The sequence below is a fragment of the Schistocerca nitens genome, chromosome 2 (genome assembly GCF_023898315.1).
Source record: "Schistocerca nitens isolate TAMUIC-IGC-003100 chromosome 2, iqSchNite1.1, whole genome shotgun sequence".
Taxonomy (NCBI): Eukaryota; Metazoa; Arthropoda; class Insecta; order Orthoptera; family Acrididae; genus Schistocerca; species Schistocerca nitens.
The window spans coordinates 491,961,758-491,981,300 of NC_064615.1; the positions used below are offsets into that span (position 1 = coordinate 491,961,758).

Genomic DNA, 19,543 nt, shown 5'->3' on the forward strand with positions numbered 1-19,543 from the left:
TCTAATCTTGTCACATCAATCCTCTACTTGTTCATGCCTGGAACTGGAGTTTAAGATGCGAAACTGGTGAAGAACAAGGCAAGGCAGGCTAAAAAGAGGCTACATCTTCCAGCCTTGACAAAAGATGGTGAGAGACATTTAATGCAAATGGTGGCTCAACACAAAATATTTTCATGGAAGAAATGCTTTTTTATGCCCAGAACACAGATTTTAGATGACACTAGGCATGCATTTAAAAAAAGAAAAGAAGTAAGATTAGAGTATAGCATTCCACCATTAGAGGTGAACCCCAACTTAGGTTTGGGGAAGGAAGTCGGACATGCCCTTTCAGTGAAACCATCCCAACATTTTTCTTAATACACAGAAAACCTAAATCTGGGTGGCCGGATGTGCATTGGAATCACTGTCCTAAATAAGAGTCCATTGTCTAAACTGCTGTTTCACCTCCTTTGGTATCATAAGAGGAGACCCTTGGGGGGGTACAGAGGAAGTGAATTCAAATGGAGAAGCCTACAAGGAAGATGATGTTCTTTTTGCGAGGCACTTATGAGAAACTTTAGAGAACCAGCATTTGAAGCTGATTGCAAAACATTCAACTGCTGCAAACATACATTTCACATAATGGCCATGAAGATATGAAAACAGAAATAAGGGCTTGTACAGAGGCATATAGACAGTCGTTTTTTTCCTTGCCCCTTTTGCAAAAGGAAATGGATAGGCGTTGTACAAGGTATCCACTGCTATTCACCGTACAATGGCTTGTGGAGTATGTATGATTATGCAGATGTAGACGAAGTGGGTGAGCAAATGAAAATACGATAAAAACCAATAGAAAAAACAGCAAAGAATAAATGACATGTACAAATTAATGCAAATAAAATAGCTATTGACAATAAATGTCGGGACATGAAGTAAAACATTTTCAGCAGTCAAAAAAGAATGCATTCAATGAAAGGAGTACTGAGAATAACATCAACAGACATGAGTAACCAAATCATACAAATGTATTGCAATTTTACAAGAAGGGTCAGCCAAGAAAACGTGGTAAAATAAAGCTTACAGTAGCTTCATTTGGCAAGGTTCCCCTTTACCAACACAGATTCTGTGTACGCCTGCCTCTTGAGAAGATGGTCATTTATGTAAGAGGCTCTCTCTTTATATATGATATGATTTGTCACCAATCATACTGGAAACAAGGGAACCCAGTACAAGCAAATGCAGGAAAGGAAATAGCATGGTTATAGTATCTTGCAAGAGTAAGTACAAAGCATGAAATGGGAAGTCTTTGGTAATGCATAGTCATTTCTGGGAGATATTGTTTGTGATCTTATTAAAGGTACAACCACAGCACTCACAGTGAAGGAAATAATGGAAAACCCAAATAACAATCCATGAAAGAAGATTACAATCCACCTCATCTTGAAGACAAGTATTGTCTTTCATCACTGTTCCATCTCATTCACTAACAAAAGTAAAAAAGGGTCATCACAGTTACAAAAAATGTTTATAGGAAAACTGGTGGGGTAACTAAAGATTGTCAAAGAAATTAATATGACATACCTATTCGCAAATCGAGCTCCTGGCGTACATCAACTGCATCACTGATTTGTTTATTAGGTTCTGCCAGATTCTGTATTGCTCTATGCACAGATGCAGCAGTGATTTCAGAAAATTTAGCCCTAAGGAAAGCCAGAAATTATTCAAAGTGAAACAGGTAAACATATATAGTGGCAAGCAAAACAAATACCAACCTATATATTCGCAGATTTGGTTTCACAGAGGAACACACCTGAATTATTTCAAAGCCAATATTCTCTCCCTCACGATCACAATCTGTCCAGATGATTAACGTTGCACATGACCGTACTTCTCTTTCCAGTGTCTTCTGCAGAGAAGAAACATTATTTTGAAGAATGAGAATTCAATATTAGGAACACAAAATGTGACATGCATATTTTTATCAACTATAAATATAAATTATTCAGTTAGTGAAAATGCCTGAATCCACTGATCCTGAAACAGAATCAGAATTTTCCTATTCCATAAATTATAATATAAATCATGGCATCGACATAATAATCTTCTAACAATAAGAGCACACACTATAAGTAAGACAATCCAATAAATGCTTGTATGCCATTGTTTTAAATAGTTAAATTGCTAATTAAATATTCCTCCAGGGAATACCATTTCTGGAGGGTAAACAGCAGTACGAATTTATTGTACATGTGAGTGAGACAGGCATCTGCAAAATCTTGACACTTTGCCAGAAGATGATGAGTATGTCACTCATCAAAAAGTCTCGGTTTTATAACACTGTTACCCGGCTGGAAACCCAAAAGCTTCTCATCAACTGTATATGCCGGGAAACCTACTGACGGCGTCTGCAAAGTCTTAACACTTTGCCAGCAGATGATGAGTATATCACTCGTTAAAATGTCGCAGATTTATGATACTGCCACCTGGCTGGAAACCCAAGAGCTTTTCATCAACAGTATGAATTTGTTCTATACAATATTAACTCTGTGCTGCAAAAATGTTTGAATCTGCAACAGCTTTACAAATCCGTAAACTGTATTTCTCCACTTAGATTTAGCCACAGAACTTTAACTGGTGAGTGAAAAATCAGAGTACGAGGAAGGAACTCTATGAATTTGTTTAATACTTGAGAGAGAGAGAGAGAGAGAGAGAGAGAGAGAGAGAGCGAGCGAGTTGTCTTTCATCTAGGGTCATACATTTGTAATATATTTTAGGAATTGGTGTAACCATACTGTTTGCATTTCTGTCAATAATTTCACATCTTACAACTTTTTCAAGAAGAATATGATAAATTACTTCTTTAGATCCATACAAGTTTGATTCAAATAGTTTTTGGTTTTCGACAGTTCAAATGTTCACTGTCAATTGTTTAGTTTTAAACTATATAACCTATGTCTTTGCACATTTTGACTACGAATAATTCAGTTGAAACAAGGTATAATTTTCAAATAAGGCATTTGTGAAGTCTGGTGGAACTTTGTCAGCATTACTACTGTTTGCAATTAGTATGGCAGCTGAGTAAGTCTGAGGTGACTTGGAGTTGATTTATTACTACACAGTTGTTATTTGTCCAGGGTCTAGCCTTAAAGTTTTGTCCAGCAAGTGCCAATCCAAGCAGTGTGGTCTGTTGTTTAGTTAGAATGAGGAGCCAAAGTCAAAAGTCATGAGAATTGGAAAATTAGATTTAACCCTGTTCAATGTCAAAATGTTCCAATGAGTTGTTCTTAAATGTAATGGGCTCATTGTAGATATGGCAGCTTATCAAGACAAGGCAAATTTCTAAGCTTGGAAAATAACAAGAACACACCATTTAAACAATTTGAAAAATTCTCCACAGGGGTGTGGAAAATGAAATATTGTCTTTAAAAAGCAAAAACTCATTTGGATGGGATGAAGTACCCACATCTGTAATCAAGGGAGTGTATGATATCATTTCACAAGCACTGCCAGCTGTTATAAACCGACCTTTTGAGCAGGGATGTTTTTCAAATGTATTTAAATATGCTGAGATAAAACCATTATTCAAAAAGAGATTGACAGAATATACAGGGAATTTCCACACTATTCTTCCCCTGTCAGTCTTTTCTGAAGTGTTTTAAAAGATTGCATTAAAACAAATACAAAAATTTCTTACCACGGATGACATAGTTTTTAAAAACCAGTTTGGACTCCAAGAGGGAAAAAGCACTGTAAATGCTGTCAATGCTCCACATTAGGATAAAAATGTCGCAGATATATTTTATGGTCTGAGAAATTACAAATGTATGGAATCAGGGACACTGCTTTACAATGATTCAACTCTTAGTTAACAGATATAAAATGGGGTAATTGTAACTTTAAATTCAAGCAATTACTCCAGGAAACTGGAAAATAATTTCCCAAGGAGTGACACAAGGTTCAATATTGGATCCCTATCTTTTCCTTTTCTACATAAATGGCCAACCACTTGCTAATAATGTTCATTCATTTTTATTTGTAGATGATACACAAGTTCTAACTGAAAATGAGATGCCTGAAAGAATTCCAGAAAGTGTCAGAAATACCTCAGAAAATCTTGAATCTTCACTGCATCAAAATGGACTAAAACTAAATGTAAAGAAAACCAAAATTATGCAATTTGTAGCTAAAGCACTGGACTGGAGCAAAATAAAAATAACTTGCAATCATCAGGATATCACAGAAAGCTCTTAGGCCTAAATCTTGATAAAAAATTTAACTGGAAAGTACATACAGACTACTTAATAAATAAAATCAAAAGCTTAGCATATTTCTCCCAATGAGAGACAAGTTTATAGAGCCCGTCACTGTTGAATGTCTGACTTTGTTTATGAAGCCACAACCTCACCTCTGCCTGAACCTTTTCATCATTATCAAAGTGAAGTCCTCAAATGTATTCTTCATGTCTTGTAAATGGATGAAAATTGGATGGGGTGAAGTTTGGACTGTATGGAGGAGGATCAATGACAGTGCACCCAAGGTGCAGGATTGTTGCAGATCTTGCAGCACTTGTGAGTGGTCTGGTCTTGTTATGCTGAAGAAGAGGATGAACCAAGAGTGGACTAACTCTTCAAATTTGAAACTTGAGGGCAGCACACTGTCTCTCATGCACCAAATGTTATATTACACAGTGCCATGTTACACACTACAATTCGAAGCACTCTAGTGGTAGAGGGCTGCAAATATGTAGACATGAAGAATAAAGATGTAAAATGTTAGTTTTTTTTTTTTTTTACAAAGCTTTAAGAGTTTTCACAAAAACAATTCAGAGGCATTGCTTTCCAACACATCCTCATAAGAAAATAACTCCAAAGGTGTGTTATCAAACAACAGGTATCCTGCCGACCACTGTAAAAAATTTTTAAAATACAGGGTGTATCGAATGGAATTGCCTGATTTTAAAAAATCATAACCATTATGCTATTTGAGACGTGTGTGAACAACATACTGTTGGAAAGAGCAAACTCTCGAGTTTTACATGGTTCCCACCAGGTAGCAGCAGTGTGAGCCTATTTCATTTCTAGTAAAGATGGTGTCGGGAAACAGAAAGCATTTTGTGTTCTAAGTTTTGTGCAGTGCGGGTCAGTAATAACTGTTCAGCATGACTTTCATGCTAGGTATGGTTTGGATCCTCCTTTAGGATAGAGCAGTAGATGATGGCATGAACAATTCCAAAAAGAGGTTGTTTGTGTAAAGGCAAACTGCTGGGCCGTCCCCCAAATGTCTAACGTAGATGTCGTATGCAACCGCAATACTTCCACAAGGTGTCCACAGAAGTCCGTTCACCATGCAGTTTGACAGCTCAACATACCCGATGTCCATCTGGCGTGTGTTGCGTCAATGTTTACATATGAAACCACACAAAATTCAGCTGTGCAAGCTCTTTGTGAAGGTTACAAACAACAACATATGGAGTTCTGAAATTTTGTTCTTGGCAAGGTGGAGGATGACAGTTTTCTTCCACGCTTTGTGTTTAGTGGCGAGGCAACATTCCATTTAAAAGGGAAAGGTTAACCATCATAATGTGAGAATACGGGGTATGGAACAATCAGTAAAGTTGTACAACATGAGAGGGACTCCCCAAAATTTAATGTGTTTTGTGCAGTTTCATGGGAAAAGGTGTATATTCCATTTTTCTTTGCTGAGAACACTATTACAGGAAGCATACATCTCGATATGCTTGAGAACTTTCTTTTTCCACAGTTGGAGACTGATTCAAATGACTTCATTTACCAACAGGATGGGCCACTGTCAGACTGACACCTGGAAGTGCAGGAATTGTTAAATCAAAGGATTACTGAATGCCGGCCGGTGTGGCCGTGCGGTTCTAGGCGCTTCAGTCTGGAACCGCGTGACCGCTACGGTCACAGGTTCGAATCCTGCCTCGGGCATGGATGTGTGTGATGTCCTTAGGTTAGTTAGGTTTAAGTAGTTCTAAGTTCTAGGGGACTGATGACCACAGCTGTTAAGCCCCATAGTGCTCACAGCCATTTGAACCATTTGATTACTGAATGATGGATTGGTCACACTGCACCAAATGATTCAGCATTACATTACTGGCCTCCAAGGTCACTGAACCTGACTATATTGATTATTTCTTGTGGATGTTTATGTGCCTCAGTTACTAATAACAATGAATGAACTGAGACGTCACACAACAGCAGCTGTGGAAGCTGCAACTTAAGACATGCTTGCTGCAGTGTGGGAACAATTTGAATACCACATTGACATGCCGTCCATGTCAAGGGGGGCATATTGAACAACTATACAAAGGTATGAAAAAAAAAATCTTTTTGAGTTTCCCGTTCATCAAAAAACAAAATTCATTGTACATGTTTATTAGTTCCACAAATATAAATGTGCCAAATCAGATGATTCTTTTTGATGCATTTTGTATTATCTATTCCCTCCCTTTGCATATGTGAGGTGCTGTTGTACTTACATAAAAACTAAACCGACACTTTGCATTTCCACCATGACTACAATACTCACCAGAGAGAGATTTTTAAGTACTGAAATGCAGTTTAAAACTCTCTACCCAAACACTATAATATATGTGGTTAAAAATTTACAATAAAATAAAAGATGCTAACATACCTGACATGAAACTTGGTTCACTTAAAAGATTGCTTGTGACTCTTCTGGTGGAAAAGTGTTCTTATTCTACTGAAGAATTCTTTGAGCACAGTGTGAACACGGGAATTACATATTATATTTTTTTAATACTGAAAACAGTAGTATGTAATGTGTAGCAGTAAGTCACAACCGTATATAAAATAATGTAAACTTTATAAATCAAATGATTTGAAAATTGTAGGTAATAAGATAAACAAATCACATTTCACAGGTGCTAGCCATTCTAGAATGTCCTAACCTTGAAAGAATAGGTTAAGAAGACTCCACAGATGATGTCATTCCATTGTTGAATTATAAAAAATAGGTATTTGTTTTGAAATAACAGAATTATGTTACAGTTTTGAATGCCAAGGAAATGTACTGAGAAAAATGTGTGTCATTTATTTATTATCGAGGGGTAATAAAAGTAGTTATGCATAAAAGTGTATTTGCTTTTGTAACGTATAATGTATGCCGTGACTGTACTTATATACTGGCCAATGAGATATATATACTTTGCTACAGCATTATGCATCAATAAAGCAGTTCGGTTTACAGCTTTTAATCAACAGTCATACTGTTGTTAGGGAAAATTAATTTATTGAAGATATAATCTTCACTTATGTGACTTCCAACTGGTTTTGGTCAGTGTCTGCTGTACTTGAAGAAAAAAGAGGTAAGAGATCTACTTCTGAAGAACATAAATAAGGTACACTACTCTGAATTAAAAGGAAGGAATGTTGTTATGGTCTTCAGTACAAAGATTGGTTTGAGGTAGCTCTCCACACTAATCTATGCTGTGCAAGCCACGTTGTCTCTGAATAATTACGGCAAGTTACATCCTTCTGAATCTGCTTACTGTTTTCGTCTCCTGGTCCCCTTCTACAGTTTTTAACCCCCACACTTCCCTCCAATACTAAATTGGTGATTTCTTGTTATCTCAGAATGTAAGCTACAAAAGAATCTCTTCTTTTAGGCAAATTGTGCCACTTCCTGTCTCCCCAATCCTGTTCAGTACCTCCTCATTAGTTATGCAGTCTACCCACCTAATCTTCAGCATTCTCCAGTAGCACCACATTTCAAAAACTTCAATTCTCTTCTTGTCTAAACTGTTTATCGTCCATGTTTCACTTCCATACATGGCTAATACAGTTTTATATTATCCAAAAGGTGAATTAACTGTTCACATAAATTCAGTGATGAGAATTTTATGCCCTTTGTCTTCTTGAAAGGTTATGTTACAAATTGAAATTATGTAATTCTTCAGGCTTTCCAGGTGATCTGTTGACATGTTGAATAATCAGGATCCCTGCCAGATGTTCGCGTGATTCGTACATGATATTTCGACAGCGTAACTCACTGTCTTCTCCAGGTGCTTCCCGAGAAACCTGAGGCAGACAGTGAGTTACGTCGTCGAAATATTGTGCGAGAACAGCGCAAACATCCGCCAGAGATCCTGATTATTCAATATGCCAACCTGAAATTATGTTCTGTTAACTTTTCAATATATTGGGTCTGTTTCATGTTATTACATATTTTATTTGGGTTTGTTTCTCTATTCCGGTCAGATTTGTATTGTTTTAGCAGGGAGTTCAGTCTCTGAGGGAATGTTTCAAGCAGACTATAATTTATGTTAACTGCATCTTCCGTCGGTTCTTCGTAGAACAACATCATAATACATGAAAAGTACCAGTTTGCTTTTGTTTTACAGTATTACTTTTATTGTGTTAACCAGTTTTCAGCTTAAAAGGCCATCTTCAGACATGATGGCCTTGTAAGCCAAAAACTGGTTAACACAATAAAAGTAATACTATAGAACAAAAGCAAACTGGTGCTTTTCATTTATCAGAATATAACTGTGACAGAAGTGAACAAAACTGTAAATAGTTACATGTACAGCATAGAAATGAGTAATAACCATTAATGTTTAATTACATGTGGTGCTGCTAAAGCAGCAGTGCAGATAAGAGCTTGGTTTACAGCGTAGAACTGGACAACTTGCCTGTGTGAACTATGGAGCATCTTAGACCCTCCCTTACCAACTAGAAAAATGATTAAGTATTCCTGATAAGAAAAAAAGAACAGAGAGGCAGCCTTGAAACTTTCTGCTGCAAAATTAATTATAACTACTATTCTCTACTCTTACCAGGTCCTCTTTCCTTCCTAGTAGTAAATGATTTAAATAAATCTGTCCTTTGGTGTTACTTTTGAATATAAAAATTGGAATTGACCTTCTCATCAGAAATAAAATGTTTAGTGCTGTGTCTTCTTGGCTGAAAAATAGTAAATTATTAATTTTGCAGTAACGCGTGGTGTCTCCGGAGTGCAACTGAGCACGCCCAAGGTTAAAATTCTTCTTAGCAGCAAGCATAAGAAACAGCTTTTCATGATCTGCATCGTAATGTAGCTCCGAAAAATTGTTGCCGCTGTTAACGAAGAGCAAGTTAGATGGATACGATTCTGAACAACTACGATAGTCTGTGTCAGTAGGACACTTCCACAAATTTTCGCTTTTCACAAAAGAGAATCTGTTCATTCCAAAAGATCATGTTATTAAACAGAGATCGCACAGTACTACCTAGCATTTAAAATCCTAAGTCTTCTGCTTGCTTGCACTTTGTATCGTAATTATTAGGAGAGGAAAGATGAGAAAAATTTTACTTTTTAAGATAACAATTATAACACAAAATAAGCAGTCTTGCATATGCGGATGACTTAGTTGTGATGGCAGATTCGATTGAAAGTTTGCAGAGTAATATTTCAGAGCTAGATCAGAAATGTAAGGACTATGGTATGAAGATTAGCATCTCCAAAACGAAAGTAATGTCAGTGGGAAAGAAATATAAACGGATTGAGTGCCAAATAGGAGGAACAAAGTTAGAACATGTGGACGGTTTCAAGTACTTAGGATGCATATTCTCACAGGATCGCAACATAGTGAAAGAACTGGAAGCGAGGTGTAGCAAGGCTAATGCAGTGAGCGCTCAGCTACGATCTACTCTCTTCTGCAAGAAGGAAGTCAGTACCAAGACTAAGTTATCTGTGCACCGTTCAATCTTTCGACCAACTTTGTTGTATGGGAGCGAAAGCTGGGTGGATTCAGGTTACCTTATCAACAAGGTTGAGGTTACAGATATGAAAGTAGCTAGGATGATTGCAGGTACTAGTAGATGGGAACAATGGCAGGAGGGTGTCCACAATGAGGAAATCAAAGAAAAACTGGGAATGAACTCTATAGATGTAGCAGTCAGGGCGAACAGGCTTAGATGGTGGGGTCATGTTACACGCATGGGAGAAGCAAGGTTACCCAAGAGACTCATGGGTTCAGCAGTAGAGGGTAGGAGGAGTCGGGGCAGACCAAGGAGAAGGTACCTGGATTCGGTTAAGAATGATTTTGAAGTAATAGGTTTAACATCAGAAGAGGCACCAATGTTAGCACTGAATAGGGGATCATGGAGGAATTTTATAAGGGGGGCTATGCTCCAGACTGAACGCTGAAAGGCACAATCAGTCTTAAATGATGATGATGATGATGATGATGATGATGATAACAATTATTATTTCATAAAAACATTCTTTTCAGTGCTCAACTACTACAGTACCTATTCAGCTTCTTACAAGAGCACACAAAATGAACATTTTCTGATATCTCGCAGCAATGGTGGCTGTCGTTTCCTTTTTTAATAATAGAAGTACCCCTCCTTTGAAAATACGTCCCCCCTTAATCAAGTCTACTATAAGAAAAAAAAATCATCAGTAAAATCACGGAATACACAAGTTTGTTAAAAATCACGGAATGCTAACAAGCCAACGATGTTATTTACAATGTTGTGCTCTCGTAAACAAAAACGATAATTCAGGCTACTTACAACTGAGAGTTTCTCCATTGCTTCTGCCTCACAATGTTCCACCACGCAATTAAAATACAGTCTTGCTCCGCCAAATAGACCCTCTTACAGTATTTTACCGGTAAATAAACAGAACATTATTATTGGAAAAATGTCCCTCGAGCCATCGCAGCACTCAATATTTAGATTAATGTCACAGTCTGCATTACCCATTATGAAGTGATAGTATAAGCAGTAACAGACTTCAAAAATGTTGTAAATGAACATTTATTAATTCAAAACAGATAAGTTTGCAGAAAATATGACTAGCAATATAAGTAATTATAAGAGTACAAAATACTACTTTGAAGAACAGCTGCAGTGCTGAATATTCTGTTACGTGAACCCCAGACTGAGGCAACGAGAACAGGTGCAAGATGGAAGAAATGACCCTGAAAAATGGTCACTTTAAATAGCTATTTATGTAAACTTAATTAAAAAGTGATATGGTGAGCTGTTAAAAAAAAAATCAATGTCTTGAGTGCATGCACGAGACTGAGCAGCTTACAAGTGAAGTTTAATGGGAAACTATAACAGAAGTTAATTTGATAGACTTTCAAAATTTGGGAGTTTTTGGAAAATTTCTAGTGGAGAGAATGTAATGATATGGGGTCTGCTTGCCTATTTATTTCCAGGTGGTTGATTATCATCTTATAAGGTCTGATAGTGGAACAATTGCTCTTTGAGAACATTTACAACAGACAATAAACACATAAGCTGAACTTATAGTCTATATATTTCAGACCAGGCAAACAGAGAACTCTCTGGTTTGCAACAAGGCTATCACTGTCTCAGGGATGTGTTGCTAAGAATGTAGATGACTGAAGTGTTCTGCACAGAGAGGAAGGAGAGAATACTTAGCACTGTCATTAGTTTACACCCTATGTGTAATTGTCTTAGCACTATGCAGACAGCTGGGCAAGGTGTCTTCTTACACATGCACGCATTGTAATATAATTATTGTGAGACTTTTGTCATTTCAGTTGAAATACTGTACACATAGTACATGGCATACCACTCTTTTATACATTGTATAACTGTCTGCCACCACAGCAGCACCGCCACAGACAGCAACAAGAAGATACTCAGAAATGATTTGCAACCTTGAAAACTAAGCTACTTATGGATGACCAAATATAACTATTTAACCGGGACCACTATTTACCACTATATAAATAAAACATGAAATTGAATATTCACCATATAGTTGGGATGCTGAGTCACAGAAAGGGACAACAAAAAGACTCACACACAATTAGCTTTCAGCCAACAAGGCCTTTGTCAAAATAGACAACATACATACATGCACACATACACACAAATGCAACTCACACACACATAACCACACACAGCCCCTCACACTTGGAGCCAGACTCCAGCTGCCAGAGACTGTGGTCGTGTGTGTGAGCTGCATTTGCAAGAAGGTGTGTGTGTGGTTTTGTCTAATTCTGACAAAGGGCTTGTGTCCGAAAGCTAATTGTGACAGTCTTTTTACTGTGCCTTTCTGTGACTCAGCATCTCTATTATGTGGTGAGTAGCAACTATCCTTTTTATTACATTGTTACATTCTATCCTGGATTTTCCATTGTTTAAAATTGAATATTCACTGTTCCAAAGACAGATCCTACCTACTAACAATTTACAATGCAGGAACTAACAGTTGCAGAGACAACGCAAGAATTAGTTAAGTTTTTATCTTGTTCAGGACAATAAATTCATTCCATCATCTTCACTCTTTGAGTGAGTTGAACTGATTCTTGAAGATTTATGATGATAGGTTCCACAACAACATCCTCACTAGTTTCTTGTCATTAATCTTCACCTTGCATGTCTAACCAGCCTGCCTACACAGAGTCTGTGGTGCTTTCAGTCACAGCAAGCATGAGACTATCAATGTTTGCAATTTCAATCAATTTGTTTGTCGCAAAAATATACTGTTGTAACACTAGTGTGAGTGCATGTAATCAAACAATGCACAATACAGGTGCCTCCATGGCTAGTCTAGACAGGTCATCTCGCATCCTGCACAGACAGTGCAGCAAGTGCTGTGACATGTGCAAAGCAGCCCAATATAAGCCCAGAGCATCGTGCCCTCAGCTTGACTTACATTTACTTGCTTATTGTAGGCTCAGCTACAAGATTGTATATTGATGCTTTTATAGTTATGAAACTTTGTACTGTTCTATACTTCATTCACTATTACTGTGGATCTCTTCAAGTGGAAGCAGAATAAAACTTGGTTGGTGTTGTTACTTCTGATATTGTGTCTGTACATTACAACATACATGGCAACAAGTGTGGTATTCTACTCCGTGTTTTTAGTTTCTTTGGTTAAATATACAGCCAATATGTCAGTGGAAGAAGTTACTTTGATCTTTTGTTGAACAACAACTAGCTCTCACTGACCAGCAGCAGGATCTCTCAGGGCCACTAAACAATGTGGCAGAATTGTTGACATGCCAGGTTTCACCACCGCTGATGCAACCCCCATCATTGACGCAACACCCATATGATGGTTCTGCAGAAGATTGGGATGCATATGAAAAATGCCTTCAGCAACATTTTCAAGTTTTTGGAGTTGCCAACCCCAATTTGTGATGATTTTATTTTTGTCATGCATTTCTCCTCGTTTATCACCTTTTGTGTCAGCTTGTTCCTCTTCAGGAACCTGGCAATCTTTCTTTTGATGAAATGTGTCAGTTGCTCTCTAATTATCACTGCAAACGTTCTCATGTTATTGCTGCTTGCATTGAGTTCTACCATTGTCAAAAGAGGCTCAACAGGCATACAGAGATTGGGCAGCAGAACTTCATGGGCTTAGCCATTATTGCCAGTTTGTTACTGAGGTCCACCAGGACTCATACACTGATTTGACAGTTTGTGATGCTATAATGTGTCTGGCCCCTGATAGGGCATTTTGTGAGTGTGCTGTACAATGTGAAAATTCCTGTCTCGAAGATGTTATGAACATTACTCAGACTTTTGAAGTATCTGGGGAAGCATGAAATCAGATAGAAACACGGTGTGAAGTAGACACCATTGCTTTCCTTGCCACCTGGCCAACATCGGTTAAACATCGTGAAACCGTGGCCTCCACACATCATGCGACAGAGCTGTGCTGAGCAGCAGCAGCAGTAGCAGTAGCAACAGTCAGTGTCACAACAGTGGCCAAGAGCTCATCTTCTGTCATAACTATATTGTTTTGTTCAACATGAGTGGGTTGTATGCTCAAAGCGCTGGGCAAAATGTAACCATTGTAAAAAAAAAAAGGGGGACATACTGCATTGTGTGCAACACTCTACCTTCTCGACCAGATATGAATATGGATTTGAACAGTGTTTTCCAAGTGCCAGCAGCCCAAACAAACTTTACATTTAAATATGTGAGATGGAAAAGATGTTAAAAATGCAAGTGGAAGATGGTGTAGCAGTGACTCTGTTAAATTTTCAAACCTATGTGGATCTTCGATCCCTGGTGTTGTCCCCTGTATTTCTTTGGTTAGTGAGTTATAGCAAACAACAAATACTCATATTGGGACAGTTTTCTACTTCCGTAGTGTACAAAGCAGTTGTCCAGGCTTTGATCTTTCTTGTAATGGTGAGGCAAACACTGAAAAATTATTTGGGTTAGACACCTTCAAAATTTTTGGGTTCTATATTTCTTACGAGGTGCATGTGGTATTGGATCAAGTTATATACCAACAACTGGAAGTATTCTGCTCAGAATATTCCTCGCTGTTTTTGGAAGCTTTAGCGTGCGCTTAAATTTCAAGGCTTATATCATAATGAAACTAATGGTGACCCTCATCTCCCACCCTTGTTTTTCCCCCAACCTTGTTTTTTGTGCCCACTCAGTCGCAGTAGCTTTACAGGAAGAAGTCAAATTGAAACTAGATCGACTTACATTTTTGTGTGTTAGCGTGCCTGTATCCTCTAGTGAATGGTCTCCCTCGCTGACAGTTGTCAAATAACATAATGGCAACCTTTGGCTCTGTGGTGATTTTGAAGTGTCTGTAAATTCACAGCCTATTACTAATAACGATCCCTTACTCCATCCGGATGAACTCGTAGCATGGCTTTCCAGTGGAAATATTTTTCCAGAATAGACTTGTTAGAAGGCTACTTACAACTGCCTCTAGGTGATGATTTCAAGATGTGTCCTTATAGTGAATACAAACTTTGGGTTATATCAATACCAGTGCCTTCAAGTCAGAATGGCTAATGCCCCTTCCACATTCAAATGGATTTTTGAAGCAATCCATGGCCTCCACACTTGGGTGCATTAACTACTTGGATGATACTGTGATCTCAGGTTTCTCAACAGATGAGCATTTGTGGAATCTTCGTGCAGTGTTCAAGGTGTCGCAAACGACCGGTTTGAAATGAAACTTGGACAGATCACAATTTTTCCAGCCATCTATCATCTATCTCGGCTCTGAAGTCCCACATGCTGCTGTCAACCCTTTACACCAGCATCTCAATGCCATTACAGCTTTACAATGTCCTATCCATGTCAAAGAGTTTCAAGGCTTTCTCAGAAAGATTGCATACTTGCACCAATTTCTTCCTGGTGCAGCCACACTGACCCAGCCAGTTCACACCCTCTTATTTGCCCACTTGTGAGCGTGCTTTTATCCTATTAAGGTCAAAACTACACTCGGCACCTAGATTGGTTACCTCCCAATCAGGTCAACATCTGTTGTGGCTACAGACACGTTCCATATAGCCTTTGGGACGTTCTCGCACACAAATGTGGATGGTTCCAAGCGCCCTATTGTGTATGCATTCAAAACTCTAAATCAGGCACAACAGCACTACTTGCAGATAAAAAAAGAAACCCTTGCTGTTGTGTATGTGCTCCAAAAATTTCATTTTTTCCTATACGGTACTAAATTTCATTTGATTACTGATCATAAACTTCTGATTTCTCTTTTCAATCCTTTCGTATCTTTAGCAAACGAAGTGGCCCATCATCTGCAACTCTGAGCTCTGTTTTTATCATGTTATAACTATGAAATTCATTTCTGACCCACTGCACAGCACTAATCTGGATGCTCTTCCTTGATTGCAGATTGGCCTCGAACCAGCATTTGATCTGGATGAACAGTTGTGTTTCTATTTAGACATTGAAGCCATTTCTTGAATTTTAGTGGCTCTTGTGGCTGATCCTGTCTTACGCAGGTTGTTCAATTTGTCCATCATGGCTGGCCGTATAGACCACTGGACTGAATGTCAGATTCTTTGTGTGATTATTATTTTCTTCACCACCACCTCTCAGTTCCTGATGGTGTATTATTGTTGGCTACTGAAGAGTTGGGACTCAGGGTTGCGATCCTGTCAGCAATGCAGTGCGACATCATGTACTTTATCCACCTGGACCATTGGAGTGTTTTTCGTACAAAATTCCTGTCCCACAGTCAAGTGTTCAGGTATTGACAATGAGATGACATGTAGTGACAGCCTGCCCACAGTATGTCACCCATCAAGTGGCACAATGGGCCTCTTTCTTCATGATGCGCCCCCCCCCCCCCCCCACCACCACCACCACCACCACCACCACCACCACCACCACCACCAACCAAGCATCTGTGGGAGCATGATCAGGCTGATTTTGTAGGTTCATTCCTTAACTCCTTTTGGGTTGTAGTGTTTGATGCTTTCTCAAAATTCCCTTGTGTTGTTCACTGCCTGTCCACGTCCAGGGTAGGTACGGTCACAGCCCTCTCAAGGATTTTTTCCTTCGAAGGATGGTCATATATGCTTAAGATGGACAGCGGACCACACTGTGTGTCTCAAGATTTTTGTACACAGAGTGGTATCCACCATGTTACAACCCCTCTCTTTCATCCCCAGAGCAATGGAGAGGTGGAGTGGCTAGTCTGATTCAAAACCCAGATGAAAAAACATAACACTTAATCTTCTTCTAAGGAAGCCCTCAACATGTTCTTGAGTTCATGAGAGTTCTTTCCAGTTGGCAACCAAAGCCCAGTGGAGCTGCTTCATGGCTGGCAATCCCGTACGTTGCTACATCTGCTCCAGCTGATGCCTGGCCACCCGCCATGCATCAATTCCATCTGAGCCCGCAGGTTTGGCCAGTGTCCTAAGGGGAAACCAGCAGTTGTCCATTGCTGTCAAGACCATCACCTCTGATTTGTGCGCACCTCCAATGGTTTGGAGTCATGACACATGTGACCAACCTGGCACTGGAGTGCCCTCTGCCCCTGCAGCTGCCTCCACTATCTGTGCCATCTCCCGTGATGCAGTCACACCTCCTCCCACTCCAGCACTGTCTTCACTCTGGGTGCTACCACTACTGGGCAGACTCCATCTCCATAGCCCTCGTCACCACCATCATCTACTCCGCTGCCTCCACCGCCAAATGTCTGCCCAGAAGTGGACATGGATACAGCACCATCATCACCAGTACTTCCTTACAGCCTCTTGTGGGGGAGTGGGTGCCGTGCCTGACCACATCCGCATCTTGCGGGGGAGTGGGTGCCTTGCTTGACCACATCCGTGCCATTTCAGACCATACTCTCCTTTGACAGCATGACACCTGCTCCAGCAATTGTCAACTACTGATGAAGATATGGACATTTCCACAGTGAACATTTTTCCACGGTGGGGAAGGAGTGTTGTACCTCTACAGCATGAGCACACGTAATCAAACAATGTGTGATACAAGTGCCTCCATGGCCAGCCTAGAAAGGTCACCTCACAACCTTGACAGACAGTGCAAAAAGCGCTGTGTCATGTGCACAACAGCAAAATGTAAGCCCAGTGCACTGGGCTCCCGATTGATGTTTCTACGATAAAGAGACTTCCTACTGTTGCGTACTTTATTCAGTGTTATTGTGGGTATCTTCAAGTGGAAGGAGAATAGAACTTCATTGGTGTTACTTCTGTTATTGTGTCAGTACATCATTACAACACTTATAATCTTAGCTGTGACTAAATCCACTTGATGGGATTGCCACGAAAATAGTACAGCAGCAGTCAAAAGACTCAATGCCAATGATGTTTTGTGATGTCGTCTATTTGTAAGTATTTGTAAGAAGAGTTTTCAGATTTATGGGCATTGTCAAGCACCAGTAATTCAACTCTGGTTTGTGACAAGTTGTGGAAGATTCCTGGTGCACATAAAATGATGTGTTTGTTTTCACTGAAGAGATGCTGGCATTGTCTATCACAATAACCAAACTTGGAGAAGTTATGGCAACAACCTGTTTGTAAATCAGTGTTTGAAAGCACTATACATCATTTCTCAGCTGTTATCCTGGGAAATTTTAGGCTTTGATGCCTTGAACACAAGCTTACCCCAAGGAATAGATGTCATTCCTACTGGTCCTGCGTAAACAATAACACAGTGACCTCCTGTACTCAAAAGGATTTTCAGACTGATAAGGTCATAATTTATTTTCCATCACAATGGTCTTGTACAGTTCTGGTTTTCAAATGTGTCATCAATGTAACAAATGTAGGATATTTAACTGTCTTGCATTCTTTTCTATAGCCTCAATATTACTCCTCTCCATAAGTACGAGGTGGAATCCAAAATTTTTGGGACTGGTGCTGCCATCTGGAAAGTAGGGTAGTAGATCTTTGCACCACTAGGTGGCAAGAGCTGCATATCTGATGAGTCAGTGTGTGGAGTGGCATTCAGCTGGGAGGACGTGTTGCATGTCCACAGTGATTTCCGTAATATTCTGTGTTTGGTGTGTGGCAATTTTACGATGGATCTGCGAACAGAACAGCGTGTGTGTATCAAATTCTGTGCGAATCTCAGGAAAAGTGCTACAGAGACCCTTGCAATGATTCAGCAAGTGTTTGGGGGGACAGAGCATGAGCTGTATGCATGTGTTTGAGTGGCATGCTTGGTTCAGGGCCAGCCGTACAGACGTCGACGACGATGCTCAGACTGGAAGGCCTGTTAGCCGCACAACGGCAGACATTGTTGCCAAACTTCAACAACTGGTTTGTGTGGATCGACGTCGAGCCATTCAAGACCTTACAAATGAAGTGGGTATTGGTTATGGGACATGTCAACGAATGCTGACTGATGAACTGGGCATGCATCGTGTTGCCGCAAAATTTGTGCCAAGAATCTTGACTGTCGAGCAGAAGGCACAGTGTGTTGAAGTCTGTACAGACCTTCGTCAGACCACATCTGGTGATTCAACCTTCTTGGCACAGGTTATTGCCAACAACAAGAGCTGGATTTACAGTTATGACCCAGAGACAAAGCAACAATCATCCAAGTGGAAGAGCCCAGGCTCTCCAAGACCCACAAAAGTGCAACAGATGAAGAGCATGATCATCGTTATCTTTGATACCAAGTGAACTGTGCACAAAGAATTCATCCCACCCAACCAAACAGTGAATTCCGTGTACTACTGTGACATTTAACGGCTCCGTGAAAACGTGCGGCAACGATGGCCCAAACTTTGGCATCAAGGGAACTGGCTGCTGCATCACGACACCACGCCCTGTCACACATCCTTGCTCACCAGGACCTTTTTGGAAAAAAAACAACATGGTGGTTGTACCCCACCCACCGTACTTGCCAGATTTGGCACCTTGCAATTTTACGCTATTCCCAAAACTGAAACTCAAGTTGAAAGGCCGTCGGTTCGACACTAGAGAGGATTCAAGAAGCAACGCTGGCGGTGATGAACACCATCAAAGAACAGGACTTCCCGAAAACATTTGACCAGTGGCAGAAGTGCTGGGACCAGTGTGTACATGAGGATGGGAACTACGAGGGTGATAGTGACCATTAGTCCAAAGGTAAGGTTTTCAACAGACGGCAGCACCAGTCCTGAAAATTTTGGATAGCACCTCATAATTTTCTAGTCATTCACTTTAAGATGACTGAAGCCAATTTCTTATGTAACACTGTCCACTGACAGTAGTCAAAATTCGCAGATTTCTTCATAAGAGAAAAACGCTTTTTTCCCCACAGTCCATATTTCACTACCATACAAAGCTGTGCTCAAAACGTACATT

General features: G+C 39.7%; 1 protein-coding gene across 3 annotated transcripts in view; it reads right to left on the reverse strand.

Moving 5' to 3' along the window:
* Nucleotides 1-19,543, reverse strand: part of LOC126236443 (DNA topoisomerase 3-alpha) — a 222,279-nt gene that overhangs the window by 167,043 nt on the left and 35,693 nt on the right. For 2 of the 3 annotated variants that reach the window (XR_007544915.1, XM_049945757.1), the window contains exons 3-4: nt 1,752-1,885; nt 1,561-1,679 (exon numbers count right to left, since the gene is read on the reverse strand). Coding sequence is in view for 2 of the 3 variants with exons in the window: in XM_049945757.1 (XP_049801714.1) it covers nt 1,561-1,679; nt 1,752-1,885 (253 nt within the window). In the remaining variant the exon portion in view is untranslated. The remainder of the gene's footprint in view (nt 1-1,560; nt 1,680-1,751; nt 1,886-19,543) is intronic. The other variant, XM_049945758.1, reaches the window with a different exon arrangement.